Below are 11,697 nucleotides of genomic sequence, written 5' to 3'. Positions count from 1 at the left end.
GGGGCAAGCTGCAGTGGGAAGCAAAGTTCTTTCCCCAGCATTTCTTCAGACTGTCTTTGAGTCATGCCTCAAGTCCTGCTGTGCTTCCTTCTTAGCACCTCTCTAGAAAGACCTGAGTCCAAACCAATTCCTGAAATGGCAGAGATTATTTGAGGTTCACTCTTGGAAGGGGAACCTAAATCAGAGTGCTGCTCTGCAGGACAGCAGTTGTTTTCCTCAGCCAGCAGTAAAGCCTGTAGGTAGATGCCAGGAAAGGGAACAGATGGGCAGTTCTGATATTCAAAGTGCAAATCTGTGTCTCAGTTAAATTCCCAGCAGCAAACAGCCACCCCAGCATGGCATGCTGACTCCACCTCAGGGTGAAAGCATGTTAGCAGACGTGATGTCACTGCAGTCCAGCATGGATCCAGATGGAAACTCAGTAAAACCCGATTTGCAAATTGGCAAATAAACACACAAAAAAGGCAAAATGAAATTCCATGCTATTACTTTTCCATTATTCTTTTGCCAACACTTTGGCCTTTTCAATCAGAGTTCAAAAATGCTTTGCTGCTCCTGCAGCTCTGTAAGAAAGGATTTGCCCCTGCGTGACCAAGGAAACCAAAGGCCAGACCTGCAAACGCTCACGCACGCTAATAACACTACTACTGCTGGTAAAGGAGACGGCCTATGGTCCTGACCATACAAACACTGTGCAAGTAATCTGGTCCCCACAAGCATGTGAAGGGTAAGTGCCGCTGCTCATTGACTGGATCTGTCACTTAAACCTGAGGTTTCTTGTATGTCTCCATTCTCTGTTCTGACTCCAAAAACATCCCTATACCTACCTATGAATATTTCTGCCATTGAATTAATGTGGTAGAACAAAGAGCAATCAGAGAATGGAGGTGCACACAATCAAGTGATTAAAAATGCAATATTCATTCACAACTAATCAATTCTTCCATGGGCCTAATTTCTCTGGAAGGTTTCCTGGCTGTAGCACCTGTCCTCATATAACTTCTCCAAGAATGGTGTTCAGCTTTTCAGTGCTGTTAGGTAGGTGCTGAGTTGTACCAACAGCTCAGTGCTGATGAGGGCAGACCTTACATATCCTTTATGCCATGGGGATGCTACAGGATAAGATTAACACTTTGAAATGTTCTGAGACAGTAGGATAAAGATGCTGTCACAGAGCAGCAATGGTTTGGATTCTCTTATGGTGTGTAACTAGAAATTCATTAGTGCTCTGACTCCTTCCTGTGTGTCACTAGATTACAGCCACCACGAAGTGCCACCACTGAATCACTCATGCTTCTTAGTCACTCAAAGCAAGCAAAAAAGCAGTAGAATATTTCTAACATGCTGGTAGTTGACTCTACCTGTGGAGGCACTGAGAAGGCTGAGGAATTTTGATGTTCCTGTAACAAGGCAGACGGGCTCTGCAGGTGCTCCCAGGGACAACCCTTTGCACTGCACACTCCGAGTCTCCTCTGGAAGCTGGATGGACCACAGGGTGCTGCCATTCATACCAGAAAGGGCCACCACAGTTACGGAGGGCCTAGAGACACCTGGAAGAGGCAGAAAAGACAGAGTGAAATCCCGTGCCATCAGAGGCTATGTCCATGCTGCCTGTGGTCTCAGCTCCTAGAGCTGAGTGGCTCAAGCCAGTCACATCCACACTGCCTGAAAGGAAAGGCCAAATCCCATCCCATGGCTGAGCCTCTCTGCCTGCAGAGCCTAGCAGGGATCCCCAGACAAGCTGGGCTGTTCACCAACAAGGCAGACAATCATGGAGGTTGGACGTGAGCTCGCAGCAAGAAATGTGGTCAGCTGGGCACAGAGGAACCAAGATCCTGGGGACAACCCACTCAGTTGTGCTGACTTCCTGGTGTGAAATGTACTGCTGTCAAACCAGGCTGATCCTTCTGATCCCTTCCCTTCGAGACAATGGCTAGCACAAGGGCAAACCTCAAGTGACTCCCAAGGCAGATGTCACCTCACATGAAAGTCTTGTGTTGTTTGCAATTCTGGAGGAGCAGAAGGTGATTGGCAGTGTGAGAGCTTTTTCCTTTGTTTTCCAAATGAGTTTTACTACTGCGAAAAACAGACTGAATGCAACCAATTGGTGTAACTCACTGGTCTTTTACTAATTCACTGGTTACCACAAAATAATTGTAAAAAAAAAGTGCTCTATGCTGTTGCAATTGACTGTTGGCTCTGACTGCAAATGTCAGCAACTTTTAGCTCAGTCTGCCATCAGATATAATTGTGGTCACTGTAATCTCCACCCGGTATGCTCATATCACAATTTAAGGTGAACTCCCATACATTTCAAAATAAGAACAGTCTCACTTGACTCCTGGCAAAACTGTTGACTACTAGCAAAACAGCACGTGACTTGCCTACACAAAGGGTGCATCTGGGCGACTGGCTAAAAGCAAGTCTGAGTCCACTCTCTAAATCAAACTCACTGTCTTCTCAAATCAAAAATCATCTGGCTTATGCTAAGGGGTTGCCCCAGCCCAAGTTCTCTTCATTGGGTTGGCAGGGACCAAGAACAACTAACTCCTGAATGCAGCTCACAGCTGTTGTGTGTACAAGCTGGAGAAACTGCTAACGATGTCATAACTTGCTCCATCAGGTACCTATCCTGAGCTTATCTCTACTTGACACTGTGTGAATGCTCTGAGCACAAGCTACAGGAGGGCTGATGTCCAGTCATGTGCGTTTAGGATTATGATGTGCCTATACCTGCTTTAGCGGCTGCTTTTTGTCTTCCAGCATAGCTATAGCCCAGGATGCAGCTAGGTATGACTAGTTCCATTCAGAGCATGCTGAGAACTGTACATATGTCTGCGATGAAAGATAAATACAACTCAACAGCAAAATACAGAATGCAAGGACTACCTCTACAAACTCAACGCAGCCTTTACGTCAACAGTATCTCCCTCCCTCCTTTCTTTTTTAACTTACTCCACAGTTTTGTCTCTGCTCATAGGTTTATTTCTATAGGACTTGCTGTGAAATAGCAAGGGCCTTGCTTGGGCCACGGAGAAGCACCATTTTCCCTATCCTCTAACTATATTTTTATTACCCTACTCTGTGAAGAGCCAAGGCATTTTGCTCCCACAAGAGTTGTCCTCGGGCTGTGCGATGTACGCTTACTCCCTGGATACATCTCTGAGACTGAAGAGATTCACATAATCTTAGGTTATGCCAGGCTGGGCAGACGCCGTACAGCAGGCAGCTGGGAACCTCCAGGAGTTCAGAAGCCCAGCGCAACAGGATGCCCGTGGGCTTGGCAGCCCCTGTGCAACAGTGGCCAGTATCAGCAGGCTGCTGCTATCTTACCTGAGGGGTGTGAGGGGTAACAGAGAAAGCAAAAGCAGCCAGGAGGAGGAAGCTGGGCGATATCTGCTAAACAGCCAGGCATGGTAGCTTCCCCACCATCAGCCAGTTTATTATCCGTGAATTAACAATGATTTGGCAAGTATATGGCATGACTTGGAGAAAAAGGCAGTAAGGTGAAGGTGTTTCCTGCAACACTGACCTACAGCTGCTCTAAAAAAGTCCGTAATGCTCCCTTTTGGCAAGCAACTGGCTAGTTCAGAAGAACCAGAGCGCTCCAACAGTCAGCTCTGCCATCACTGTTCCTGTCGTCAACTACCCTTGGTAATGATGAGGACACCGAACCACAGATGAGGAAAGAGTTGAAACTCTACCGCTGAATCTCATTTGTGACCTTTGTCAAGCCACTTCCTTTCTTTGTGCTTTCACCTCTATGCCTGTAAAATGGAGGCAGTTAGACTGAGCTCTTTTGTGAAGGGCTCCCAGAGATAACAAGGGGGGAAAAAACCCACCTTATTTCTGGTTGCTATTTGTAGAGCAGTGCTTTCTGATCGCTTTATCTTTGCCCCCAAACCAAGCAATACAGGACACCAATACAGGACAAAGAGATGGACTTGCCCCAAGATAAGATAAGGGGAAATAGATGACGTTGACCAACAGGTATGGGAGCACAGGTTTGCAATGAAAATTATGAACAGCATGACAAAGCACAGACACAGTACATCAGCCATTTTAAGGAACTCTGAAAAGAGTAAAGCAGTGGATTTGCAGTGGCAGGAACTCTTCCCATAAGACAAACACAACAAATGTCTGTACTGACACATACAGGAAGAGGAATGGAAAGGAGCCATGGTGCTTACCCATGACGCTCGCATTCATCAAGGCAGTGAAGACAATGAGGATGTCAGGGAGCCCGTCGCCGTTCACATCACACAGCTCCAGTGGGGATAACACACCACCTGCAACAGTCACAGAGGATCACCGCACTGCTGTTAAACAGGCCACCCAGCCCATTTTCCACCCTGGGAGAGGAGGGCTGACCCAGAAAAGAGACTCAGGGACAGCCAAGCCTCATGGAGTCTGCTAGGGAACCACCAATGCCAGGCAGCTCACACCACGGCACAATCTTTGATTGCATGGAAAGGCAGAAATGTAGCATCTGAATCAGAGAAAGGAAAGGGTAAAATGCAGGAGCTAACAGAAAAAGATTTCTGCTTCCCACTTTACTTTCTGAGGTGATGCGGGAGCCACATATCTTATGAGAGGCTTAGATTTCAAAGCCACGGGCAGAAAGCAAGGAGGGAGAGACATATCTAGACCTGGCAGGAATTATTTCACAAACCACTGTTACTTTACTGCAGAAGTCAGAACGGGAGGTACTTTAGAAATGTTTCCAGTGGCCTGTATAGGATGACAAAAGATCCCGAATGTTGATTTACGGATTCAAGCAGGACAAGAAGACAAAAGAAGTAAGGTTAGTTAAGCCAGTCAGAAGACAAAAAGATTTCTATCCCTCTCCTCCCGAACACACTCACGCGCCTCAGCGTGGAGGTGCTGCTGAAGCCCAGGATGTAGAGGGAGGTGCTATGTTTTAAAGCAGGCTAGGCTATCTCCATCTGGAACAGAGCGTGCCATCTGAACAAAAAGGCAGGATGGGAGAAGAGTCAAAATGTTTTTTGGTGTTGACAGAGACAAGATTTTGTGGCACTGTTATCTATTGATGCCAGATTTCACAGGCCTCAGCTTGAAGAGTGCGCAGGACACAGCCGCCTGTCTGTTACCTCGGCGCATCTGCAGTGGTGAGGAACGGCCTCTGCTCCGACCTGGCTCTCCCAGATAGGTCTCTCCCGCCGATGCCCAGCCTGGGAGCTGCCACCTCCCCCATGCCAGATGCTGTTCCTGGGGCTTTCTCACCTGCTCCCTGACCTAGGTTGCGGTTCCAGGTGTTATGCAAGTCTCTAGGGGGACAGGGAATTAGAAATGCGCACACCAACACAAGAATCATCGAGATCACCACAGTGAGCAAAAAGATCGCTGTGCGCAGGTATGGCATGAGGGAGGGAGCAGCCTTTTGCTCCAAACTCCCAGCCGTCTCTGCAGGATAACCCTCGGGAGCGCTCTCTGACGTGTGCTGCTTTGTCATCCCAACCTCCACATCAGAGTCAGGGTCCTGAACCTCCTCGGGAGGGCTCTTCCCATTCTTGACCCCCCCGTTCTTCTGGATGTTGAGTACCAGGTCATCTTCACTTTCATCACTGTCAGCCTGAGTGAGGGGATCGTATTCCCCAAGGTCCGGGCTCTTCTTTCCTGAGGAAAGAGATGGGGACAATAAAGCATGAGTTCCTCACTTTTGCAGGACCTCAGTGGAGAAAAGGCGGCAGTGGAGAGGGACACAGAAGGGATGAGGGCGCAGTCTGCATTTTGCATGGATCCAAGTGAGAGGTGTGAGGGAAAAGGCAGGGTCTGACCATGTTTCAGAGCAGCAGCTGCAGGAGAAAAGATGCCACCAGTTTACTTCCCAAAGGTAAAGGTGTACACATGTAATATCTATATACATATGTAGATATACATACACACACGTATGTATGGAATATATATGGAATTCATGGCTGATTTAATTCTAATACTTTCCTGTTTGGTAACAAGACACAATAACCAGAAGTCATGCTTAATGCTCTGGGTACCCAAACCGCAGCACTCCTGACTTCAGCCTCTGAACCCCTTTAGTGTTTGCCAGTCTCTAATCCTGACACAGCCCCTCTTCTCTTGTAGTCTGTGTTCTCCGAAGGAGCCTCTCTCTGCAACTCAGTTTTCCCCTTCTCCTCCTGCCTGGTCCAAGCAGCACTGCTGCCTTCCAGTGTGCCACAGCTGCTGCCCTGCGTGGTGAGCGATAGAAGGGAGAGAGCACTGCGTAGTGCTGGTAAAAATGGGTATCGACCTCCTGAAGGTGAGGGCAAAGTGATTTTGCCCTTTTAGGGCAGTAACGTGCTGGTGTCCAAAGGGATCGGGGCTGCCCCTCTAAGACACTTCGTGCTCTGCAGGGCTCAGCGCTGCGAGAGGGAGTGCTCCAGCTCTGCGACAGGAACCCACGGTGCTCCCGCTTGGCTCCTGCTCCCGCCAGAGCCGACAGCTTGTGCTCGGCCTTGCCGAGATGGATAACTTACCACTGATGCCTGCAGGAGGTGGTACAAGAAAGCCGCTTAGCTTTAGGTCTCTCCCCCACAGAGTTGCCCTTTCCCCCAAGCCCCAGACAGCCGCCAGGAGCAGGACGAGGGCAGGTACGGAGCCCGGTCGCGCACACTGGCATAAGGCCAGGGCCATCTGCTTATGGAGGCAGGGAGATCAGGCAGGCTCACTGCCCTGAGCTACGAGCGGAGGATCACGTCTCCGGGAGCTGCCCTGCACCACCAGGCTGGGCATGGAGCCACAGCCACCGCTCCCATGACTGCAGGGCCGCAGACTATTTCCCTCTCTCTCCTGTTCCAAGGTGGGACTTTGCTACCCCAGATATCTGCCTCATTTCCCGTTGCCTAAAGCTGACCCAGACAGGAGCTAACTTGTGCGCGAAGATGCTTGAAGTGACACATGCAGGGAATAAATAATAAGCAAAAATACGCAAGCTGTAACCACTCTCAGACACTAAGATGATGGGAAGGCTTTACAAAGCGGAAATTTAAGGGCTTTCATGATTATTCTTCTTGCATAAGCTAATATGCCTTACTTCTGCTTTTCCTGTTAAAGGCAGGCTCACAGTTACAGACGTGCTGTAGGATCTAGACAGTGCAACACACCTATTTTGCATCCTCTAGAACCTATTTTGCAGCACGTGCATCTTATTTATCATTTCTCGCCCCATGGAAGGACCTTCTCTTCCCCTTCCTGCACCACTTATAGATGGTATTCAATGTCAATTTTAGGATTTAAGAAAAATACTCAATCCCACTGAAGGCCAAATGCCCCACACTAAGTGGCACAGCCAGGACAACCCACCCACACCAAACAGAGGGAAATAAAGATGTCCGGTGAGATCACGTATCAAAATCAGACCCTTCCTCTTCAAACTAGGGGCTTCTGCAAAAGACTCACATCAAAACAACCTGGTGCACGCACGCACTCCAAAAAGCTGTTCCTTGTGGAGGCAGAGCACCCAGCTAAAGGATAACTACATTCCTACGGGACAGTCTGGTGTATCCCTGTGAGACATTGCATTGTTTCACATAGATCTGCCCTAAATGTGCACTCAAAGTGTGGGCTTTTCAGGAAGTCTTGATCACAGAATCATAGAATCATAGAATCATTATGGTTGGAAGAGACCTCAAAGATCACCAAGTCCAACCGTATAACCAATGCCACTATGTCTACTAAACCATGTCTTGAAGCGCCACATCTAAACATTTTTTGAACACCTCCAGGGACGATGACTCCACCACCTCCCTGGGGAGCCTGTTCCAATGCCTAACAACTCTAACAGTGAAGAAGTTCTTTCTAATGTCGAGCCCGAACTTCTCCTGGTGCAACTTGAGACCATTTCCTCTTGTCCTACCTCTAGTTACCGGGGAGAAAAGATCAACCCCCGCCTCGCTACACCCTCCTTTCAGGTCGTTGTAAAGGGCGATAAGGTCTCCCCTCAGCCTCCCTGATAACCCTGGCTCCATCCCATCAGCAGCACAGAAGGCCACCGACCTCGGTGGCACACAGTTCTCTGCTCAGAGATTGTGGTGACAGCATAGCGTGAATTTCCCAGATGTCTATACAGTAGGTTGTGCTGACAAGTTGCTGAAAGAGTACTCAGCAAAACCAAGAAACTCCAGAGAGGACTCGCTGGCAGGGTATTTGCAGCTTCTGACTACAGATCCAGATGTGCCAGTTCAAGCCAGGTCAGAGTGCTATGAAAAGCAAATGCTGCTGGCCCAAGGGTAAATGATATTTAGCCTGGGAAGTCAAAGTTGGACAGTTACGTTAACTAGACTGCTCTCAGTTTTGGAAATTGGTGTGCTTTGAGTAAAACAACAGCCTACTTACACTTCGGATATACTGTGACTTGTTTAATTATTTTAATTCCAGACAGTCAACTCAAGACTGAAACATGCTGTTCATCCTTAGGGCAACTAAAAGCATTGATAGGATTGAGCTTTATCTGGAACAGTTTTGTTCTGGATCTCTGGGAGACAGAAAGGACCTCGAAACTATGGCTTAGCCCCTCCGTGAACTGGCAGGGATTGAGATGTTGGTGACACCGACAGCAGTGTTGGCCACAGACGATCTGTAACAGGAACACCTTCCCTGCCGAGAGCCACTGATCAGAGGCCAGAAAACAGCTACTACACAGTAATGACTTACAGCTTGTGGTGATCTACACAGGAAAGGACCTACTGAGTTACAGGAGATCTATAAAGCAGAGAGCTGCTCAGTCTTACTTCATGTCTAAGCCTGACCAGGAAGTAGAAACTGGCATTCCTTCCCCCTACCTTTCCTCAAAAGGTTAGCTGGCACTCTCATGAGCCACTCAGTAAGGTCAGGCATAAAATGCCCTGCTGATTTTATTTATGTTTTTAAGCCAAAAGGAGGAAAGACACTGCCCTTTAATAAAGGCTGCTGGAGCACTCACCTAGCACATGGGAAACCCAACTGCATACCTAATCCCAGAGGATTCAAACGCTGATGTCCGGAGCCCTAACAATCGATCTGTAGGTGTTTTGGGAATGCACCTGGAGGGCTGGTGAGGACGTGCTCAGCCAGGCCTCCCAAGGCTGTTCTGCAGTGCGGAGAATACGTAACTCAGGATTCACCTGGCTGGAGAGAGGAGAAGGAACACAACTCTTCATCTGAGTTTTAGGTCACTTGCTGTGGGACGGAGGGATACCACACCTGGCTTCCACTAATCATTCCCAAATGATTTTTCAACAGAAAAATATAAATAGAGAGACATAAACCGCAGTAGAGAATGTGTGAAAACAAAGGCAGTCTCACACCATTCCGAGAATTATGATTTATTGAGAAGTGCTCCAGAAGTCAAACTCTTTCCTTTCTGGTCAACACCAAGGCTCAGGCTGGGGGAAGACAGTTTGGTCATCAAGACAAAGCTAAAACTGCCTCTGTTGCAAGCGATCAGCTGTCAGAAAATTCAATACTCCCACGCAGTTTTCAGCTTTCCATCGTGGAATGAGAAATCCAAAGACCCGAGCTGGCCTCTTGGTCAAACTCTCACCCTGTCTCCTGAAGCAATAATCACTGTGTAACCTTCATGATAAATTAGTTCCTGCGCTAAAGAGACTCCAGATCTACATTGAGCAGTTCTGTGGCCTTGTGCACGTACCAGATCTGTATAACTCACACCTCGTTATCTTATCTGTCTTTTGCATAGCATCTCTAAGCATATATAAACCTGGCATCCACTTTACAGGGATGGAGTTCATATCAGCAAAGTCAGTTTCCCTGCTGCTCTGTGTTCTCTCCTACAGGTGTAGTAAATAAACTGCTTCTGTTCTGACCTGCTCTAAATTGTACTCCATTTTTTTCCACTGCACCAGTGATAAAACAAAGGTTCTCAGTCAGTGGCCTGCAGTTATGATCAATCTGAGGAACTGTTGCTCGTGGTCTGTGGTTAAGTTACTGGTCGTGTCACCCTGGGGTTTTTGGTTTTGGGTTTTTTTTGTTTGTTTGTGGTTTTGGTTTGGTTGGTTGGTTGGTTGGTTTTTTTTGCAGCCACTGGAAGAAAAAGCAAATAATGAAGAGGGAGGTTTTCAAAAGCAGAAGAGAGAGAAAATGCCCCAAACGTACCAACTTTCAAGAGCAGTTGGACTCTACACTGCACTTTATGACTCTGAAAATCCTCTGTGCATTTGCCTAACAGTACTTTTTGCATAGGCAGCTCTTGCAACAATTACAGTAGAAGAACGTGACCTCTCAAAGAAGAAAAGATAAATCATGTGATCATGGTTTGGAAAGGAGGCATCTGTGAGGTGATCTGTGTTGGAATCAGGTTCCACTCATAATGAAATACTCATTTCTAGTGCTGATGGCTTGAAAGACATTAATTGTAATCTTTTTTCTGTTTTTGACTTACTGGAAAGGCTTTTCTTTGCACTCACTTTGCAGTGAAAAAGAGCAGATCTTGGACTTTAGATGAGTACAATTTTCAGTGTGCTATTCCAATGATGACATACTGGTTCCAGTATCCTTTGTACTCCCTTCATGTTCTGCTTATTTTCCTTTTTTTTCCCCCAGCTGGCAGTTGGCAGGCACCAGTCACCGGGTACTGCAGACATATCTCTAAGCCCATGGGGAGATAAGTTGCCACATATTGATGTAATTAATTTAATGAGAAGCAGCAGGAAAAAAAACAGCTATAGGCTTTCTGCTTTCTCATCACTGTTGAAAGCTGCATTTTTCAAAAACTTCCCGCACAAACAAGGTATGATATACGCAATTTAATCTAAGGGCTGATGCAAGAACTGTTTTCTCAATTGCAGGTGCAAGGCCTGTGCTCTTTTCCAAATCAGTGCCTCCCAACAGCAGCTATCAAATGGACCACACTGGTTCCAGAGGTCCCGGAAGAGATCTGTACTTGTCATTGTACAGTTCCCCAGTGGTCACACCCCAATACACACACTTATACCCACCAGTTTGCACTTTTCCTAAATAAACTTCATGTAAAATGTATTCCTTCCCATTTAGACAAACATATATATATATAACCAGGAAGAAACTGATTTGCAAACAAAACTTCTTTGAATGAGATCTAAGAGGCACTACCTAAATTAAAAAATAATGACTCCTGGTATGGGTTACTAAAAGATGGTGCGAAGGGCCCTGAAGACATTACCGTGATCTTCACGGACCGATGGAGGAGGAAAGTACGACCTGCCCTCTGAGTGCAGCCTCCCAGACTGGGGCACCGCAGGACCAGCCGGGCCCTGTCTCTGTCCCATGGCTGTCTCAAAGGCAAGGCACAGTCAGGAGGGACAAGGAGGTATTTTCCCATCGGGTTAACGCAGTCAGGTGCGCTGGCACCATCTCCAGTCCATCCAACAGCAACCAGCACGCTCTCAAGATCTGGTTTCACAAAGTATTTTCACTCCCTTTTAATCTCCTTGCTGAAGATGATGGCTGTTGGACTGCTGCTTACTGCCTTATCTTTGTGAGATCTGGTTCCCCTACACAATAGTCCCTTATGCTTGAATATCCTTTGAATATCTCGCTGAAGATCTCTGGCTGGGAGGAAGGCAGAGGCAGCAGGCAGACTTTACGCACTGTCCTGGGTAACTGTAGTGGCACTTACCGAACTTCTGGCCTGGTTTTGGGAGGTAAAACCCGGCAGGAGTGGATCAGAGAGGGACGAAGAGGAGGCTGAGGGGAGACCTGATC

General features: G+C 47.5%; 1 protein-coding gene across 1 annotated transcript in view; it reads right to left on the bottom strand.

Annotated features, from left to right (window-relative positions):
- Positions 1-5,637, bottom strand: part of KIAA1467 (KIAA1467 ortholog) — a gene marked incomplete at its 5' end in the record, with an annotated part of 14,920 nt that extends 9,283 nt beyond the window's left edge. Inside the window, 3 exons of the mRNA XM_009695251.1 lie at positions 1,362-1,550; positions 4,191-4,289; positions 5,245-5,637. Of these exons, the coding sequence (XP_009693553.1) occupies positions 1,362-1,550; positions 4,191-4,289; positions 5,245-5,637 (681 nt within the window). The remainder of the gene's footprint in view (positions 1-1,361; positions 1,551-4,190; positions 4,290-5,244) is intronic.
- Positions 5,638-11,697: the final 6,060 nt, after the last annotated feature.

Source organism: Cariama cristata, unplaced genomic scaffold, assembly GCF_000690535.1.
Source record: "Cariama cristata isolate BGI_N322 unplaced genomic scaffold, ASM69053v1 scaffold22532, whole genome shotgun sequence".
NCBI classification, from domain to species: Eukaryota; Metazoa; Chordata; class Aves; order Cariamiformes; family Cariamidae; genus Cariama; species Cariama cristata.
The sequence above is the reverse complement of the archived record's forward strand: the minus strand, read 5'-3'. Positions and strand labels throughout refer to the sequence as shown.